This window comes from Gopherus flavomarginatus, chromosome 23, assembly GCF_025201925.1.
Source record: "Gopherus flavomarginatus isolate rGopFla2 chromosome 23, rGopFla2.mat.asm, whole genome shotgun sequence".
Lineage (NCBI taxonomy): Eukaryota > Metazoa > Chordata > Testudines > Testudinidae > Gopherus > Gopherus flavomarginatus.
The window spans coordinates 5,967,844-5,988,738 of record NC_066639.1 but is presented as its reverse complement, the minus strand read 5'-3'; the positions used below and the strand labels follow the sequence as shown (position 1 = coordinate 5,988,738).

Sequence of the window (20,895 nt, the reverse complement as noted above, 5' to 3'; positions counted from 1 at the left end):
CTGGGGGGTCAGGGCTGGGGAGAGCTGGGAGTTTGGGGTGCGCTGGGGGGGTCAGGGCTGGGGGGAAGCTGGGAGTTTGGGGTGCGTTGTGGGGGGGTCAGGGCTGGGGATTGGCGGCTGTTTAGAGGTCACAAGCCCTCCCAGCGCTGCCGCTGTATTAAACCGCTCCCCGGGAAAAGGCGGGGGGGGGCCGGTCTCTCCGCGGGGGAAAAGGAGGAGGGGCGGGGAGACGGTCTGCCTGGCCCCGGGGCAGGCTGGGAGATGTAGTTCCTGACTCTCCCTGAACAGGCAGTGACTTTAGCGAGGGAGGTGGAGCTGGGTTGCCAGCGCGCGTGCGCTGCTCCGGCTCTGCCTGGCTCGCGCGGGGCCGTTGGAGCCTCTCCCGGGGCCGGAGAAGGGTTTGTGCCGTTGGGCTCTGGGCATGCGCAGATCGCGGCGGGAGAGCCCTTCATTAACCCCCCCGTGCCCGGCCCGGGCCCTGCCCCGCTGGAGCCGCCCTGGGGCCCCGCGGGGGGTGGCGGGGGGAGGGGCCTGGCCCCACTGGGGTCCCTGCGTGGGGCCGGGCGGGGGCTGGGAAAGGGGCAGATGGGAAATGTCTGTGCAGCCCGGATATGGCGGGGGAGGGGGGAGAAGAGCAGGTGACCCGCGGGGAGAGAAAGGGGGGAGGGGCTGAGATCCCCTCGGATTTACCGCTGCCCCCCCCCGTGGGGACCCCCCTCCTCTCCCGTCCTGCCCCCTTTCTCCCTAGAGAGCAACGAGCAGCACCCAGGGTGACCCCCCTCCCCCAAACCCCTGAGAAGTTCCCTGTTCCCCTCCCCCCATTGTGCCCCATTTTCTCTGCCCTTCGCCAATGGCCAGTTCAGATCTCAGGTTTGGGGTGTTTCCCCCATTTTCACCTGCAGGGATTTGTCCTTGTGCGGGTGGGAAATGGTTCCCCCGAGTGATTTCTGAACTGGGCAGAGGCTGGGGGGGCCTGAGACAGGGACACCTCTGGGCTGGGCTGGGGGGCCCCTCTCTGCTGGCAACAGGGTGTGGGAAGGGCCAGGAAGGGGAGGGAGGAGCAAATGTCCCCCATGGAGACGGCCCAGCCCCAGGTTTCCTAGTCCACCTCTTCCCCCTCCCCCACCTGCCCAATCCATCAACCCCCTCACCTCCGCCTGCTAGTCACATTTCCAGACCCCACTGCCAGTGACTTTCACAGTCACAGCCAGCGACTTTCTCCAGCCCTACTCCTTTCCCCTGTGAAAGTGACATCACTCAGGGCTCCCTGCAAGCCATGTGAATGTGAGACAAGAAGAATCCATCCCATCCTGTTGTTTATTCAATATCCCTGTATAATCTCCTCAAGTTTCCCCTTTTCTCTTGAATGATGACATAAAATCTCCCCATGTGTTGATGCTTCTCCCTTATATTGGCAAATACTTAGTTTGTGCCTCAATTTTTCCTCAGTTCTCAAATACTGATATCAAATTCTCAAAAATCTTCCCACTTTTCTCTCCAGGTGTGTCACTGAGATCAGGGCTCCTATCGTACTAAGTGTGTCCCTGCTCTGACAGCTGCTGCAGAGACCCCAACTGAGATCTGGGCCCTGCTTTGCCAGGCACTGAAGAGACCCCAGGTGAGATCAGACCCCACTGTTGTGCCTGGTAAAACTGAGACCTGCACCAAGATCACGGCCCCCCTTGTGCCAGGCAGCGCATGACTGTGACCCAAAAGCTGCCTCCATTGTTCTGGGCACTTCGGAGACCTCGACTGAGATCTGTGTCCCCGTTGGGCCTGGCATTGCACTGACCCTAACAAAGATCACACCCCACCACTGTACTGTGCACTGCACAGACCCTGACAGAGATCCTGCCCCCACATTTTGCCAGTTGCTGCAGGGACCCTAAACAAAATCAGGGATCCTGTAATTCTGGGAGCTGCAGAGTCCCCAACTGAGATCAGGCTTCCTGTTGTGCAGGGCTCTGCACAGACACTGACCAAGATCAGGGTCCCCATTGTGACAGGTGCGGAAAAGACACCAAGAGTATCTCTACCCTGCTGTTAAAACCCCTCAGCTGGCCCATGCCAGCTGACTCAGGCTCAGAGGGCTCAGGCAAAGGGGCTGTTTAATTGCAGTGTAGATGTCTGGGCTCAGGCTAGAACCAGGCTGTAGGACCCTGCGAGGTGGGAGGGTGCCAGACCTTGGGCTGCACCCCAAGACAGAACGTCGACACCACAATTAAACAGCCCCACAACCTGAGCCCTGTGAGCCCAAGTCAGCGGGAACGGGCCAGCCGCTGGTGTTTGACTGCAGTGTCGACATGCCCACAGGGACAGGCCTTGCCCCAAAAAGCTGAAAGGCTAAATAGGCCAATGGTGGGAGGCGACTCTCCATTTTACAGATGGGGAAACTGAAGCTCAGAGAGCTGAAGTGATTTGCTCAAGTTTGCATGGAGAAATTGTGGCAAAACTGGGAACTGAACCCAGATTGTTTGAATTCTTGCCTCTCCCCTTATCCACAAACCCAGCATGTGTGTGTACGGTGTTGGTTTGGTCTGTGTTTGCCTTGCATTGGCTTCCAAGGGAGACTGTGGAATTTCCTTCACTGGTGGTTTTTAAGACCAGGTTAGAGATCCACCAGTCTGGGAATGTCTAGGGATACTTGGTTCTGCCTCAGCCCAGGAGGCTGGAGTAGACGCCCTCTCAAGATCCCTTCCAGGCCTACATTGAAATAATTCTCTTTTGTGCTGTGCCCTGTTCTACGCTGAGCTGTTTTGCATGGTGCCTTTTGGAACTATGATGCACCATGTTGCGTTGCATAGTTTTATGATGCGTTGTTTTGCCTTAGCTTGTTTGGTACCTGTGTTATGTTGGTTTGAGTTGAGCTATTTTGCATTGTGTACTTTTGTCCTAAGATGTGTTAGTTTGCATTGTGTTCCTTTCTTCTCCTTAGTATTGTGTCATTTTATGCTATGCAATGTAGTTTTTTGTTTTGTTGTTGTTTGAATGGCCTGACGACATGTTGTTGTGGTTTTTCTCTATATGTTGTTTTATACGTATATATCGCATAGCATCCTTGAAATGTAGAGCTAGATAGGACCTCAAGATGTCATCAAGTCCAGCTCTCTCTGCCAAGGTAGGACCAAGTATATGTTGATTATCTCTGACAGAGATTTGTCCTACCTGCTCTTAAAAACTTCCAGGAAAAGAGACTCCACAGCCCCGCTTGTAAGACTATTCCAGAGCTGAACTAGCTCAGCTCTGGTGACACCCACACAGATGTTAATGGTGAGCAGCTGTGGAGAGAGAGGAGACCCCAGTGAGTGGGCAGCTAGGTAAAGAGACTAAAATTGGGAGGAAAAACATTGATGTGTGCAAGGTCTGTGACAGAGCTAGAACTAGATCCCAGTTCTAGTGGCACCATACTGCTGTTTTGGGCACTGAAGGTCTCTGCCACCCTGGTGTTTTAGGCACTGGTGCAAACCCTTAGTACAGACAGACTTTACACTAGTGTACTCTGGCACTGGTGCACCATGTGCCTGTTTGAAGGTTTGGTGTGTCTGTGTGTGGGGAGCAGTGATCTCACTGAGGCCTGGGGCTGGCTGACCGGTGCAGCTGGAAAGGGAGGGGTAACAGTGAGTGCTGGAGGTGTGAGCCAGGAGCACAACCCCACAGGACTGGACACTGACTTCTCCTGACCCATGACACACACACTCAGCTGTGTACAGGGACCGCAGCTCAGCTGCCTTGCCAAGACAGCCTGTGCATCCATGGACAAACCACCTCTTCTTGCAGCCTAATACAATGGGGTCTGGGGACCTTTCCAAGCTGCGGGTGATGTGGCTCTGGCGTTAACGGGGTCTGTTCCTGGCTTTGTCCCTGACCTGCTTGGTGACCTTGGGGAAGTCTCGCCCCAAAAAGATCACAATCCAAGTAGACAATGGGTAGGAGGAAAACAGAGAGGGGCTGTGGACTGTCCCTCTCTGTGCAGTGCCCAGCAGAATGCGGGGGCTGATCTCAGTCAGGTTCTCTGCCATGTGCTGCACGATGGGGCCCTGATCTTCATCAGTGTCTGTGCAACACAAAGCACAGTTTGTAGACTCACAGACTTTAAGGGCCAAAGGTAGAGGTGTATTTCAGATGAAGTCTCATCGGTGCCTTTTATAACAGTACTAACCCTTTCAAGTGTCTGCTGGAAATACCTCACCTGATGTATCCTAGGACTGCGTTAACCTATTTCATGGCTGCATCACATTGGCAGCTCATAATTATCCTGTGATCAATCAATACACCCAGGTCTTTCTCCTCCTCTGTCACTTCCAATTGATAAATCCCCAGCTTATTGCAAAATTATGCTCTTGGAGACTAACAGCTAGAATTTGTGCACTGTTCATTTTCATCCCATTTCTGTTACTCCAGCTTTCAAGGCCATGCAGATTTTCTTGTATGATTTTCCTGTCCTCCTCCATATTGGCAATCCCTCCCGGCTTTGTGTCCCACTCCCACTTCTTGTGCCAAGATCACTAATAAAAGTGTTGAGTAAGATTGGTCCCAAGACTGATCTGAGGAACTCCACTAGTAACTCCCTCCAGCCTGACCCCCTTGTAGACTCCCTTTAACCAATTCTTTATTGACCTTTCGGTTCTCATATTAATCCCCATCTTCTCCAATTTAACGAATAGTTTCCCATGTGGGACTGTATCAAAAACCTTACTGACATCCAGATCAGGTTTCTGTAGCACAATCTACCTTTTGTAACACCATGTTTTATTTATTTATAGTGCTGAAGGCTGGGAGGAAATGTTAGCAATAGGCTGAGAATGGTCATGTGGAGGTAGGGGATGGGATGGCAGACAGTGGGGAGGTCGGGGGGATGCGGCATTGGAGGTGTATCTGGGAATGTGTTTTGTAGGAGTCCGTGTCTCTGCTCCCTGTGGCCGTGGTGGATTCCGTACCAAAGCAGCACGTCAGCAGAGCAGACGCACACACCATAGCTCTGCCTGGAACACGCAGCATTCATTGCCAGACGGGCTGAGTGATTGGCTGGGATGGATTCACTTGGACAACGGTCTGAGGCTCTCATAGTTTGAGATGTTCCTTTGTGCATAGTTAATTCTTTCCATTTATTATTTTCCCTCTACCTATGCCTAATGCCGCTCTCTTCTTTACTTGCTTTGGTTATTTCAGTTCCAGTTTTTAAATGGGATCTAAGATTTGCAAAGCTGAATGAAAGATAAAACAAACAGAACCATTTGAATGTTGGCCCATAGCTGGTTGTACTGTACCTGGTGAAGGTCGGCTGTAATGACCGGGTTCCCTATAGCATTTTCCGGTGGGGCGGATAAAGCGACGTCAAAGAGTCAAATGCGCATTTTAGGGCAAAAGGGCTATATGCATGAGAAATGAACTGACACTTAATTTCCATTTCTTAATGCCTAAAATTTTGACACTCGCTCACACCAATTTTTTTTTAAAGCGATGCCCAGCACACTGTCAAGTTAATGAATGAAAGCACACCCATTATTGATTGCTTTCTGTTGCATGAGCATCTGATTAAGCACCTGATTAAAACTGTACCAATGTAAGTGAAAATGCATCAACCCAGCTTAGCTTCAGGATGTTCAGATGTTTCTAAATTAAATACATGGCAGAATGGTTAATGGGGAAAATACACTGAAATGCCTCTACCCAGTCCTGTTGACTTCTCCCAACCGTCCTATGAGTTCTGGCCTCTTGGTCAACTGAGCTCCCAGTCCCACTTCAGCTGTACCCTCTCCTAACCTAACCCATTTCTACTGCAATTGTTCATCCCCCTCGTCAAGGCAGGGGGTTGGTGCTGCAGCCCCTAAGGTACCTGTGTTAATCACTGTCTCTCATACTGGGGCTATTTAGATTTCAGGGAACGATTTCTCAGAATTACTGACTCTGGGAGGTGGGAGAGAGCAGAGGCTCAGAGGGGGTTTGCTCTTAGGGACACGTTCAACTCTGGTAGCCTCCGTGTTACCTCGTCCTCCACCCTCCCTCATGTGTCTCTGATCATGTGTCAGAGTGTCATCTTCTGATCATAATGCCACTGGCCTCAGCAGAGCTCCCAGACAGGAGCTATGTCACGAGGGGGTTACGGTACTGAGAGTGAAATACATCACAGGGAGGGTGTAATTATCCTGAAATGAAACATTCCAGTCTAGGAAATGAAAGATTTCAAGTACTTCATTACTTAAAATTATGCTTGAAATGATTGGATTTTTATGAATTAAATTGCAGCAAACGTTCATTTTACTGTACACACACGCACACACAGATGGAAAAATATTTATATAGGTAATATAGAGAAATGCGTCTGGAGAAAGTGGAGTTTGATTTAAGGATGTTGACACTGTATATTTTGCCTGTGACACTGACAATTTCTCTTTGAACAGTTATATGATTTGGCTTTTGGAATCTCAACAATTACTGTAATTAAATAATTGTCATCTGATGACCCCCATAACTTCCCACAGCTCTGAACATTGAAATTGTAAACATTGAAAAAAGGGCTTAAAATAAATATCACTATCTATTGATATTAAAAGAAAGAAATAGACAAAATGAATTTTGACAAATCCACTTAACAGCAATTGCAATATATTAGGGGACGGAAATTCACAACTAAGGCACCAACCTTAATTCTGCCCTGTAGTGACACCAGGCAATTGCTGTAGGGCTACAAATTAGGCATTTTAGTATATAAAGTTCTAGATTCCAAATCGGTATGATCTAAAGCCACATGAGATCTTTTCCACAGGATATCACCGTCACTGGGTGGTTTCTCTTGCTGGTAATTCCCAGAAGTGAAGAGATTAATAACATTTTCTCAGTTATGAAGTGACCATTTCAGATTTCCGGGGAGGGTCTGTTGTTTTGCACTAGGGACCAGGTCCTTGGGGAGACGGAACCTTGGTTTCATTTGAACTTCTCCATGCTCAGCAGCTTCTGGAATTTGGTTCAAAGTATTTACATCATGTTTCCCTGCCCTGTTCTTAAAAGTGCTGCTATAGAAAGTGGGGAAGGGCAGGAACTGACTACAGGATCAGTAGCTGAGTCCCTTAGATATTTATAGCTCATCGGAAGGAGGATGGGGATTGGTGGGTGTCTGGGGATTTAATAATAAACACACAAATATAATTGTTCTTAGTGAATTTTCATCTTCTAATTCTCAAACCCACTAATTATCCCTGGCTGCCCCCAGCAGTCTGGGGAGAGAGCTGATGGCCAGTGTGGAACCGAAGGCACAAGGATCTTTCAGTGGCTGACTCAAAGTCACCCAGATTGAAATTCACTTCACTGGATAAATCCTAGTTGCTGAGCTCTGCAGAGGGGTGGGGAGGTGAATTCCACCCCCCATTCTTGAGCATGGACCCCACCTCCAATTCTCAGCCTGATCTCAGACACTACCCCAGTCTTCCTCTGCAGTGATGGACCCACTTGATGCTGCCAGAGCCATGTGCCATGGGAGCTAGAGAGGACAGAGGCCCAGCTCCAAAACTGCTCCCCCTGCCCACAGCCCCCAAGCTGTGCTAGAGTTGCCCTGACTTTCCAATCTGCAGATCGGTCCAGCTGTACCCAGCCCGTGCACCCACTACACACAAACTTTGTCACAACAAATATGCCAGGATTGGGAAAGACCATCTGGGGCTGGCTGCAGTCTCCCTTTGCTGCTGTGAGGGGAATGGGGTGGTCCCTCATATAGGATACAAACATACTCAGGGGCAGAAGGCAAATGTAGTTTCTTCCAGGAGTTTGAAATGTTTGGTTTCAAGTCCTGAGCTCTGTCTTCCTGTTTGTCTCCTTCTGCCACTTTCAGATCTCTTGGAGAGACAAGGTGGGTGAGGTAATTATTTTAGAACCAATTAAAAATACCTATTTGCTATCCTAGGACCAACATGGTTACAACAACTTTCCCCTTTGTACCCCGTCCGCATCTCACCTCCCCCTCAGCTGAGATTCTCCCATGTGCTAGGAAAATAAGAGTTCAGTCCTGTAACTGGATTGGGTCTTGCCAGCACTAACGAGAGTGAAAGCCTGTGTGCATTAATGACAGCAGCAGCTCTGGGACTCGACACATAGGGAGAAGAGATGGGAGTGAGCAGGTTATGTTTCTGGCAGGTGTGCGTTCCTCATGTGGGAATTCTGCACCACTGTGTATGCACAGAATTCACGTCCAGCACAGAATTTCTTTTTTTTGGCTTGAAGAAGATACATTCTACCTGAGAAGTGCTACAGTTCTGCCTTTCACCCTCCAGAGGCCCCTGTGGCACCATAACAAGCAGCATTCAGCTGGGTTCATCTTGGTGGTGATTTGTTGCCCCGAGCTATACCCCAAATGAGAAGAGAGTTAGTGGGTGGAACTTGGGAGAGTCCCGAGACACGGCTGCCTCTGGAGGTGGGGACAGGGTGATCATTCTCTACTCACAAGAGGGTGTGGAAAGGGCACAGGAGGAGCAAGTGTCCCCTATGTAGACTGCCCAGCCCCAGATTATCCAGTCCCAGACGCTTCTTCCCCCAGCATACCCCAAACTTCTTCACCCCTCCTACCATCAATTGCCAGTCTTCCCTCGCTGCTAGCGCTTCCTGACTGGCAGAGACCCTCTAAGCCAGTAGTGTGTCAGGGCTCAACCTTCTGGCTGAGTCCTCAGGGCACTTTCTTCCTCTCTCGGGGTGCCATGCCACAGGGGCCCCACAAATATACATTTCTCAGGCTTTGGCTTCAGCCTCAGGTAGGGGCTCAGGGCCCTAGACTTCAGCCCCATGCGCTGGGACTTAAGCTTTCTGCCCTGGGCCTCAGTGAGTCTAATGCTGGCCTTGCTTGGCGCCCGCCCTGAAACCTGCTAGTGGCCCCCAGGCGACCCAGGTCCCCTGGTTGAGAACCACTGCCTTAGCCCACGAATCACAGCAATGTTCAGGTTACTACCAGTCATAGAATTTCAGGGCTGGAAGGAACCTCAGGAGGTATCTAGTCCAACCCCCTGCTCAAAGCAGGACCAATCCTCAACTAAATCATCCCAGCCAGGGCTTTGTCACGCCTGACCTTGTCCCAAAGGACCAGTCACTTACTGAGGTCAGTTGAATCTTAGATCTCACAGCAAAGACAATACTTGTAGCCAGTCCTGTAATAACCTGTATTAAGACTTATTTAAAAGGAAACAAGAGTTGTTTACAAAGTTAAAGCAGGTAATCCTATAGATGGAGACAAGTTACAGTCTTAAATTTCAATAGGTAATAGAAGCCTTTATAATAAGCAAGCCCTATATCTTCCTTAGGACTAACGCAGGCTAATCAGCTGGGGATCTCTTGCTTATGCCTAGAAACTTTGCCCCCCAGAGTCCAAGCAGCATACAGATAAATCAGTTCCTTCTGTATGGGGTTTTTTATCCCCTTCCTGCCATGTGCTCTGAGCTGCAAACTCAGCTAATGGGAAGTCAAGAGCACAACAACAGTCTTTTGTTGTCTTTAACATCCCATAATAGTCTATCTTGAGTTCATGAACCTTTCCTGCCAGGCAGGATGTAATGTATTCGGTTGCCAGTCAGCACTTCACCTAGGTAAAGTCTCTGTCCTGTCTGGTGATTTACAGAGCCACAGAAGCTCACAATGCAACTAGTCAGATATTAACCCAGGCAGCAACTGACAAGCATTCAATAGAGTGTAAACGCATTCTTATAATCCTAATCCCTAATACTAACACAAGTGAGTCAGACTGATTTCAGCTATGTTTTTGTCCCTGTTCAATGAAGACTTGGGGGCTTTTGCAAGAGTTAACACCTCATCTACCAGTGTCACAGGCAGGATGGGCAGGGATGGTGTCTCGAGCCTCTGCCAGAAGCTGGGAATGGGTGATGAGGTGGATCATTTGATGATTACCTGTTCTGTTCATTCCCTCTGAAGCACCTGGCATTGGCGATTCAGCTAGATGGACCATTGGTCTGATGCAGTGGGCAGCTCTGATGTTCTTACGTTCACTGTCTCTGTCAGGAGTATCTACTCATTTGGACTCACTGTGGGGCCACAGAAAGAAACAAGATGTTCTGAGGCAAGAAGGCCCAGTCTCAGAGCCCCAGGGCTCACGCTTCCCAAAAGCTAAAACTAGGCCCAGCCCATGAAAGGGGCACTTGCAGGAGAAACTGTATAAAGGCTGGAGCATCAAACAGCTTTGTAAACCTGAGAGAGCTGCCTTGGGAGCAGTGACAGGGAGAATTCCCCGGAGTGACTCCTTTGATTCTGCTCTTCTCTGGCCTTTGGTTCATAGAATTATAGAACTGGAAGGGGACCTCGAGAGGTCATCTAGGCCAGTCCCCTGCACTCAAGACAGGACTCAATATTATCTAGACAATCCCTGACAGGTGTTTGTCCAGGCTGCTCTTAAATATCGCCAGTGATGGAGATTCCACAACCTCCCTAGACAATTTATTCCAGTGCTTAACCACTCTGACACTGAGGAAGTTTTTTTCCTAATCTCTATCCTAAACCACCCTTGCTGTAATTTAAGTCCATTGCTTCTTGTCTTATCCTCACTGATTCAGAAGAACAATTTTTCTCTGGCATCCTTGTAACAACCTTTTATGTACTTGAATACTGTGATCGTGTCCCCTCTGAGTCTTCTGCAGACTCAACAAACCCAGTTTTTTCAATCTTCCCTCAATGGCCATGTTTTCTAGACCTTTATTCATTTTTATTACTCTTCTCTGGACTTTCTCCATTTTGTCCACATCTTTCATGAAATGTGGTCCCCAGAACTGGACACATTACTCCAGTTGAGACCTAATCAGTGCGGAGTAGAGCGGCAGAATTACTTCTCGTGTCTTGTTAACAATACTCCTGCTAATACATCCTCAAATGATACTTACTGTTGCAAAAAAAGTGTAACTCTGTTGAGTCATATTCTGCTTCTGATCCACTATTATCCCCAGATCCATTTCCACAGCACTCCTTCCTTGGCAGTTATTTCCCATTTTGTATGATTGTTCCTTCCTAAGCGCTGTACTTGCATTTGTCGTTATTGAATTTCATCCTATTTACTTTAGACCATTTCTCCAGTTTGTCCAGATGATTTTGAATTTCAGTTCTATCCTCCAAAGTCCTTGCAACCCCTCCCAGCTTGGTATCGCCTGCGAACTTGATAAGTGTAACAGAGAGACTCTGCTGCTGGGTGTGTTTCACCATGTGTCAGAGGATTACACCCTGGTAGGAGGGGGCTAGATCTGTACTGGAATAAGGTCACTCTGTGCTTCCCAGTGTGGCAGAACCTAGAATGTCCATTAGCAGGGGAAATCCTTGGGGGAATCAACATGTGGAAAGGAGAGAAACCCTGTCTGAATTCTCTCACGTTGCCCTTCTCACCCTGGCAGGCTACAGAATAATGTCCATGTTTTGCTGCAGATCATCCCATCTTCCCAGGGGGAAGGAAATGGCTGCAATGGAGCTGGCTCAGGTAAGGGATTCTCAGGGAGCTGGTGGTGGGTTCTGCTTGGAGGGAGAGAAGCGGTAAATGTATAGGAGGGTGGGAGCCAGTGATGAGCTGCCAAAATATTAACAACAGGTTCCTTCCTCCTCACTTTGTGTGGGGCTCATGCCCCCCTGGGGGTCGTGCCCCATCCAACCCCCCCTGTTTCTTGACACCCCCCCAGGGACCCCTGATCCATCCCCCCCTTCCCTGTCCCCGACTACCCCCTACCGCCCCATCAAACCCCTCCTCTCATTCTTGATGCCCCCTCGGAACTTCTGCCCCATCCAACCATCCCTTCTCTCTGTCCCTGACTGCCCCCCACCACCTCATCCAACCCCTGCTCCTTCCTGACTGCCCCCTGGGACCCTTGCCCCCATTCAATTCCCTTGTTCCCTGCCCTCTGACCGCCCCGACCCCTATCCACCCCGCACAACCCACCAAACACCTGCTCCCTGCCCCTTACCACTCTGCCTGGGGCCAGGACTGGGACAGCTTGGCCGGGACCGCGACTGGCGCCGCAGGACCCAACTCCCCGAGCCAGGCTCGAGCTGCTCGCTGGGACCGGTGCTGCGGGGCCTGAGCTGGGCCGGGTCAGAGCTGCTCGGCCGGGACCAGCCCCGAGCCAGGGGTGCTTAGACGGGACCCGGCTGGGGCGCTTGACCATGGCCAGGTGGAGCTGGACTGAGCCACTCGTGCCGTCACCCCCCCCGGACCAGGTTACCTGCCTGCTGCTTGTTTCAGGCTTCTCTTGAACATTTGGTTCGCAGGAAGCAGGGGATGGGGAGGAGAAGGAGGATGGAGCTTTCAGAGGAGAGGGGGAGGTGAGCTGGGGCTTGGGGCCGGGTGGACAACTGCCCGAGCCTTTGTTAAATTTAAAAGCTTTTTTAGAACCAGTAGTCCTGGGACAAGCTGTACTAAAAAGGCTTCTAAATTTAACAACCCGTTCATGCGAACTGACTGGAGCTTACCACGGGTGGGATCTGCTAGAGGTGGTGGGAGGCAGGAAATATCTTTAGTGGAGAAAGGGAAGGGGACAGGATGTGACAAAACTGCTGAGACTTGTGTACTTTAGGCTGTGATGGGTTGTCACCCCGGGGTGCAGTCTGGGGGGCTTCTGGGAACCGCTGTGCCCTCTAAACCTCAAGCTGGGCTGGCCCTTCTCACACTGCTTTGCTGGAGATTCAGCCTGCCTCTCCAGGGCCTGTTATCACCCAACATGACAGCAGGTGGCTCCATGCAGCCAACTAAGCTATCTGAGTGCATTACCTAAGCCACTCAAGGAGAGAGAGAAGACAACAGCCAATTTCCCAGCGATAAGTGTTAGCAAACAGATCAAAGCAGATTACCTAGCAAATAACCAAAAACTCAAACCAAGCCTAACATGCTAGATGGATAGAATTTGAATTAGCAATTTCTCACCCTGACTGATGATACAAGCAGTCCACCAAGTTTCCATACACAAGCTAGAAATCCCTTTACCCTGGAACCAGCACTTCCCCCAGTTCAGTGTTCGTTCCTCAGGTGTTTCCAGGAGTTCTCTTGTGCGGGGAATGAGGCCAAGAGCTGATGTCACACTCCACCTTATGTAGCTTTTCCATATGGCAGGAACCCTTTGTTCTAACCTCAGTTCCCAGTCCGGTTTGTGGAAAAATAGAGGTAGCAAAATGAAGTTCATTGTCATGTGGTCTGGTCACATGCCCTGCTGAGTCACAATAGCCATGACTCCTAGGCTGGCTGAACCGTTCACAGGAGGGCTAAGCTCTTCCACGGTCCATTGTCTTTGTTGATGAGCCATGAACACTGTCCGGCTTCTTCATTGTTGTACCTGAAAGGCTCATTGTGGCTGTTAACCCAGAGTAAGCACATTTGAAAGATAGATACAGAGTCAATATCCATAACACAGGTAAGATAATCATATTCAGCAAATCATAACTTTTCCAGTGACACCACACATGAGACACTTTGTACAAAATGAGTCATGTCCTAATCATATTATAATCCTGCCACTATGTTGAATATTGGCTGTCGTGTCAGATAGGTTCTAATTTCAAGGCACAGGCTTTGGGAATGAAACTTCCGCTCTTTGTGGAAGAGGAAATAACCCTCCAGCCAGGGCTGGGACAACTTCCCAGACTCCCAGTACTGAAACCTGAACCTCCTGACACTTCATTAGTTACCCCATCCCTAGTCTTTGTGGCAACTGCAAACTTTATCGGTGATGATCTTATATTCTCTTCCAGGTCATTGATAAGAATGTTAAATAGCACAGGGCCAAGATCCAATCCTTGCGGGAACCCGCTAGAAAGAAATCCACTCGACCATGGTTCCCTATTTAAAATCCCAGTTTTTAATCTATTTAATGTATGCCCTGTGTATTTTGTATCTTTCTAGTCAAAATATTGTGCTGAACCAACTCATGTGCCTACATATATTACATCAGGACTATTAGCTGCAAGTAAACTTTTGATCTCATCCAATAAGGATATCCAGTTAGTTTGATAGGATCTATTGTGTCTAAACCTTTTTAATGGGTACTAATTATATTACCCTCCTTTCTTTCTTAATGAAATCCAGTATTGGTTGCTCCATTCTCTTGCCCAGTATCGATTTCAGACTGACACACTTGTAATTAGCTGCGTCATCTCTTCTATACTTTTTAAATATTGACACTGCATTAGGTTTATTCCAGTCTTCTGAAATTTCCCAAGTGTTCCAAGTCCTAATTAAAATCAACATTAACAGTCCACCATGCTCCTCCAGCAGGTCTTTCAAAACTCTAGTTATCTGGACCATTGTTAGGATTAATTTTGTCCTTTTAAAAACTTCCTTCTTATTTACATTGGTTGATCACTGATTTCTGATAGCTTCCCTTGCCAACTTTCTACAATTCTGACCTTCTAACTTCTATTCTTTACTATTGAGTTCCCCTTTCTTCCATATATTTTATTTGGAGAGTGTTGGGATTCCTACCAGGGAGCTACCAGCAGGCTCTAGAGACAGCTCCATCTCCTATATTAAGCTTTGGCTAGTAGCTATGTGATAAATGTGATGACCGTGCTTCCGTCTGTCAGCTGGGAGACACAAAGGTTCTCTCTTCCTCCTGGCTGCTCTAGGCAAGGTGGGGTGGGACTCTGTTAACATGTGCCTCCTGGAGCTTCCATTTACCTGGTGCTGCTGTTTTGTGAATAGTGGGGTTGTGAGTGGGCCAGCAGGTCCTGAGTGTTGGACTCTTTCTTTTTCAGGGGCCAGTGACTTTCGAGGAGGTGGCTGTGTATTTCACTAGGGAGGAATGGGCTCTTCTGGACCCTGTTCAGAGAGCCCTCTACAGGGATGTCATGCAGGAGAACTATGAGACGGTGACCTCGCTGGGTAAGAAGTCCTGTCCTCTGGGTTATTAGAAACTGTGGGGTCTATAAAGAACCTGAGCAGTAATAACTTTATACCTTTATTCATCATTCAAGTTTTGAAAAGTTTCTTTGTCCCCCTTTTTTTCCTTATCTCCCATACACTAGCAGGCAGCAGGGAGGGAGGAGGGAACACAAGAAGCTCCCAAGGCGCCAGGAGGTGGTGCCAGCTGCGAGTAATGGGAAGAAGCAGAGGGGAGTGTGGAGGAAGGGCACCCAGGAAGTGGGCTGGGTGGGTCATTGGGAGGGAGGAGAGGTTTGGGGATCTAGAACTGTGGGGGATCCCAGACCTTTAACCCTGAATCCCTACCCAAACCTCAGGTAAATCCTAGACTTCAGCATAACCACTCTCGCAAAGCCTCAACTTAATATAAGGCCCTGAACTGTAGCAAGCTTAGGCTATGTTTACTAAATCGTTACACTAAATCGACCACGGCTAGATCGATCTCAGAGCGTCACTCCCGGCTGTAGTGTCGACCTGCCCTTAATAACCCATTTCTTTATGCTCACCTCTTTGCCTCCACGCATGTACTAAAATAATAAGTAATACTCTGATCATGGCATCTTACCTCTAGCAAGTAAAAAATTGCCCACAAGACGTGAGACTAGCTCATGGATCGTAAAATCAGGTCGGGGTCAAGAAGAGTGAGAGTTTGGAGAGAGTCTTGTCCCCCCTCTTCCCATCTGCAGCAGACACAAGTTGTCTTCCCTCCAGGCTCCTTGGATCTTTGAGGCTGTCCCTCCTGAGGTTACGTAGCCCAGTTCTTGTTTCTTACATTCTCCTTTTCCAGAAGAATTAGAGGCTGTTGCTCCTGAATGTTAGCGTTTAATTCACCTGCCTTCTCCTCACACTGCGGGAGTTTAATTCTTCCTCCCATTTCACCTGAGTCACTAGATTTCCTAATTCCCAAAATGTGCTTTTGCAATGTCACAGGTCAGGGGTAGCTAAGCCTTTGACCTGCCTCCATGGTCTGCTCAAGGAATGGCCCTTCAGGTATCAGGCCTCTAGCCAGCCCCTCTCTATGGATAGGGACCCACATGCCTCTCCTTTTTGACCAGTGTGTGGGGATTGCAGCTTGTCCTCCACTGTTTTTGCTGGACTGACGTCCAGTTCCTGTGCTTTGCTTTCTCTCCAGGGGCTGTGAACAGTGTGTCTGAGATAGAGGTGGGACTTTGAGTGATACTTGTATGATGCCAATACACACCTCAGTTTCCTGCTGTGATTGGTATTGCTATGATTATAAAGAGCAGGAGACGTGAGGTGCTTTGTTACGTAGCTGTCATGGGGTGATATGAATGGGTCATTTAGGACTCGCTGGGAGTAACCTACATCAATCTAATACCCAACAGAGACAAGAGAGTGACTGTCACCCAGGGCTTCCCAGAGGATTCAGGAGACCTGAGGTCTTCGATGGTGTGTTCCTCTTATCCGCTTTGACACCGCAGAGCATTTTCCTCGTGTCCCCCTTACCAGCTGGAAGGAGGTTACTAGTGGAGTTCCTCAAGGATCCGTTTTGGGACCAATCTTATTTAACCTTTTTATTACTGACCTTGGCACAAAAAGTGGGAATGTGCTAATAAAGTTTGTGGATGACACGAAGCTGGGGGGTATTGCTAACACGGAGAAGGACCAGGATATCATACAGGAAGATCTGGATGACCTTGTAAACTGGAGTAATAGTTATAGGATGAAATTTAATAGTGAAAAGTGCAAGGTCATGCACTTAGGGATTAATAAGAAGAAGATTAGATATACATTGGGGACGCATCAGTTGGAAGCAAGAGAGGAGGAGAAGGACCTTGGGGTATTGGTAGATCACAGGATGACTATGAGCCGCCAATGTGATATGGCCGTTAAAAAAGCTAATGTGGTTTTAGGATGCATCAGGTGAGGTATTTCTAGCAAAGATAAGGAGGTGTTAGTACCATTATATAAGGCACTGGTGAGACCCCCCCCTGGAATACTGTGTGCAGTTCTGGTCTCCCATGTTTAAGAAGGATGAATTCATACTGGAACAGGTTCAGAGACGGGCTACTAGAATGATCCGAGGAATGGAAAACCTGTCATATGAAAGGAGACTCAAAGAGCTTGGCTTGTTTAGTCTACCCAAAAGAAGGCTGAGGGGGAATATGCTTTCTCTTTATAAATATATCAGAGGGATTAATATTAGGGAGGGAGAGGAATTATTTAAGCTTAGTACCAATGTAGACACAAGAACAAATGGGTATAAACTGGACTCTAGGAAGTTTAGACTTGAAATTAGATGAAGGTTTCTAACCATTAGAGGAGTGAAGTTCTGGAACAGCCTTCCAAGGGGTGTAGTGGGGGCAAAAGACATATCTGGCTTTAAGATTAAGCTTGATAAGTTTATGGAAGGGATGGTATGATGGGATTGCCTAATTTTGGCAATCGATCTTTGATTATCAGCAGATACGTATGCCCAGTGGTGGATAATGGGATGTTGGATGGGATGGGATCTGAGTTACTGCAGAGAATTCTTTCCTGAGTGCTGGCTGATGAGTCTTGCCCACATGCTCAGGGTTTAGCTGATCGCCATATTTGGGGTCGGGAAGGAATTTTCCTCTGGGGCAGATTGGTAGAGGCCCTGGAGGTTTTTCGCCTTCCTCTGCAACATGAGGCATGGGTCACTTGCTGGTGGATTCTCTGCAGCTTGAGGTCTTCAAACCACAATTTGAAGACTTCAATAACTCAGGCATAGGTTAGGGGTTTGTTATAGAAGTGGATGGATAGGGTTCTGTGGCCTGCTTTGTGCAGGGAGTCGGACTAGATGATCACATTGGTCCCTTCTGACCCTAGAATCTATGAGTCTATGAGCTCTGAAGCCGCAGAGCATTTGCCCTGTTTCCTTGTTCCCTGTTCCTCTTCCCCCTCCTGTTTGACTTAGTTTATATAGTAATATTCTCAGCTATACCTTTGCTTAACCAATCATTGTACTGAAATTTAATTAACCAGTCCTAACACATTGCAACATAATTCTCTAACCAACTGTATCCCACTACCTAATTAGCTTACACCTAGCAAAATTAATTATACAGCAGACAAAAACAATTAGAGAACCAGACTGATTAACATTGTAAAGCGGTGGCCAGAAAGATAAAAGAATACAAAAATGAGCGTTTCACAACCACAAGCATTGAGTAGTGATTTCTTGCCAAACCAGTCTGCTATCAAACTAAGTTTTCTTTAACCATCTTAAGATCTGTTTCTTTATCTGGTAGTGCTGGGCACTGTCAGGACAGGATCATCTTCCTAACAGCCCAATAGCACCTTATTTCAGTGTGACGGTTTTGGGATGTGAGGATGTGACCCTTTGCTTCCCAGCTTATGGCTGCCCCTGCTGCTTAGCCAAAGGCCTTAGCCTAAGGACAAGGCCTCAGACTGTCACGGTAAGAGAAGGCCCTTACAAATACAGACAGTGATTTTGATTGTTTGTTTTCATACTCCTGTAAGTAGTTAAGTGATAAAAATACCCCTAAGTTCTTAAACTATAGGCTTTACAGGCAGGCCTGAATATTTCTATTTTAACAGTGGGTTCTGTCCCTTATCCCATTCTGTTCCTGTCTTGTATATTTAGATTGTAAATTCTTCAGGGCATGGGCCATCTACTATTCTGTGTTTGTACTTGTCCTAGCACAATGGGGACCCACTGTTAGTTGCTCCTTAGCACTAATGTAATGAATATGATTTATAATCATAATAACTCTCCTGCCTCTTTGAGCCAAGGAAGCTAGCCTTGGGATGTTACTGCTTAACAATGAGCTGGGGGTTAAAACCATGGACTATTCTTTGTGACAAGTATCCCACAAATTCTACTGACTTCCCTGGTTTTCTTTACCTGCAGTAGGGTTTCCAGTTTCCAAACCTGATATGATCTCCCAGGTGGAACGAGGGGAAGAGCCGTGGGTCCCAGACCTCCAGGGCTGTGAGAAAGAAGTGCTTCCAAGAGCTGCCTGCACAGGTGAGGACTTGGTTAAACCAACTCCACAACTGTGTGGGAATGCAGGAAACATTTGGGATGCCCTACAAAGACCCTGTGAGCTCTCCCAGTTCAGGATTGTTCCCTGCAGATGTGGAATCATTATGGCAGATGTCACTCATGGCTTCCCTCCTATTCTGACTGACAACTGGCAGCAGGTTGCTCCGCGATCTCACTTTCCTCTGAGTGTTCTCGTGAGATGCAGACCAAAACTGTTCCCTTCCTCTCTCCTCTGGGGAAGGTTTTGGGGAAAATCAGCTCCTGATTGGTTTGATCTCTCCCACACACATTTTGGATTGTTCATCCCTTTTTTCCATTCCTCTCTCTGAGATTTTCTTTCTTTCCGGTGCAGGTAGTGACCTGTGTCTGGATTCTCCCTGTCTCCCATCAGGTGATGGGATGGTGAGTGAGAATGAGGAGGAGAAACCCCATCAGGAAGATGCTGAGCGAAGAGAAGCACATGGAATGTTATCAGGAAGATCCAAAGAGAATGTTTCCAGGAGTTGTGCACTCCCAGAAAAACCAGAAGCCTGTGAGACTCAGGGGAGGCCAGAGGGAAACTTGAGTAGCCTCTCAGACCTTATAACAAGCGGCAGAATCAACTTGGAAGAGACACGCTACAGGTGCCATGAGTGTGGGAAAAGCTTCAATTGGAGCTCTACCCTTGTCAGACATCGCAGAATCCACACAGGAGAGACGCCTTATACTTGCACTGAGTGTGGGAAAAGCTTCAGTCAGAGCTCAGACCTTATCACGCATCAGAGAATCCACACGGGAGAGAAGCCTTACACGTGCACTGAGTGTGGAAAAAGCTTTAGTTGGCGCTCAGACCTTATCAAACATCAGAGAATCCACACAGGAAAGACGCCCTATACATGCGCTGAGTGTGGGAGACGCTTTAGTTGGCGCTCACACCTTATCGGACATGAGAGAATCCACACAGGAGAGACGTTGTACACGTGCACTGAGTGTGGGAAAAGCTTCAATCGGAGCTCTACCCTGAACACACATCGTAGAATCCACACAGGAGAGACGCCCTACACATGCGCTGAGTGTGGGAAAAGCTTCAGTCGGAGCTCTACCCTGAACACACATTGTAGAATCCACACAAGAGAGAAGCCCTACACATGCACTGAGTGTAGCAAAAGCTTCAGTCAGCGTTCAAACCTTATCACACATCGGAGAATCCACACAAGGGAGATGCCCTACGCATGCTCTGAGTGCGGGCAAAGCTTCAATCAGCGCTCAAGGATCATTAGACATCAGAAAATGCACAGAAGAGAGAATTGTAATAAATCCCTTGACTAGTGTTGGCAAAAACGAATTTTTTAAAAAAAATCAAATTAGCTAATTCGCACATAGTGATTTTTGCATCGTCTTCACCGTGGTGTCTCTGCTCCACCAGATAAATTGCCGCCTTCTGCCTTTTTCAGCTCATCCTTCTTTGGGGTCAGTCCTATGATCTTTTCTATCAACTCCTTTCCTTTTGAATCATAGGAGTGTGTGTCCCTCCAGCCAGCAATGTTCATGAGTTCCAAGTTGGGGAGAGAGGTTTGATCCCAACAAGCTACACTGAGGCAAAAACTACCTGTGCGTTTCATCCACTAGGACTGTACATGGCGTTGGCTGCTCAACTTAGTGATCTTGGTGTGAAAAGTTGTAGTGCAGATGCAGCCCAGGGGCAGTGGTTGGCATTAGCTTTCCCCTTGACCTGACCTAAACTCCATCACCTTTCCTAGTCTAAACTAACCCTGAGCATCACGGTTATCCTGTTCCCCCATTTCAAAGCAATTGTTAGTCATCGAGTTCTCCCTTGGGGAACAAATTGTTTCATTCCCATTTGTTCTGATGTTGCTTCAGGTTGTGCTGGAGAGCGGATATTTTTATTATTATTTTCCGCACTTAAAATATATTGAACTATAAGAAAGATCAGGAAGAGGGCAGGGATAGGGAAAAAAGTCATTTCCTCCTCTGTAACAACAGACATAGTTAGGGTAAGTCAGAGGGAGTCCCTTATTCCCCATCACTG

General features: G+C 48.2%; 2 protein-coding genes and 1 long non-coding RNA gene across 23 annotated transcripts in view; 2 read left to right on the top strand and 1 right to left on the bottom strand.

The window, feature by feature from the left end:
- Positions 1 to 20,479, top strand: part of LOC127039347 (gastrula zinc finger protein XlCGF57.1-like) — a 284,061-nt gene extending 263,582 nt beyond the window's left edge. For 15 of the 18 annotated variants that reach the window (XM_050932882.1, XM_050932890.1, XM_050932888.1 and 12 more), the window contains one exon: positions 19,490 to 20,477. In XM_050932882.1, the coding sequence (XP_050788839.1) occupies positions 19,490 to 20,174 (685 nt within the window). In that variant the 3' untranslated portion in view covers positions 20,175 to 20,477. Of the gene's footprint in view, positions 1 to 19,489 lie in introns of all 18 variants that reach the window. The other 3 variants (XM_050932883.1, XM_050932881.1, XM_050932884.1) reach the window with 2 other exon arrangements.
- The window catches only part of LOC127039397 (zinc finger protein 501-like), a 190,263-nt gene that overhangs the window by 37,161 nt on the left and 132,207 nt on the right, over positions 1 to 20,895 (bottom strand). The gene's annotated exons all lie outside the window — the stretch shown is intronic.
- On the top strand, positions 283 to 7,725 carry LOC127039477 (uncharacterized). Of its 2 annotated transcripts, none has more exons than XR_007771006.1 (3): positions 283 to 398; positions 1,502 to 1,618; positions 7,435 to 7,725. It is a non-coding gene; the product is annotated as an uncharacterized LOC127039477 (long non-coding RNA). The 2 variants fall into 2 exon arrangements; XR_007771005.1 differs by lacking the exon at positions 7,435 to 7,725 and adding an exon at positions 4,895 to 6,288.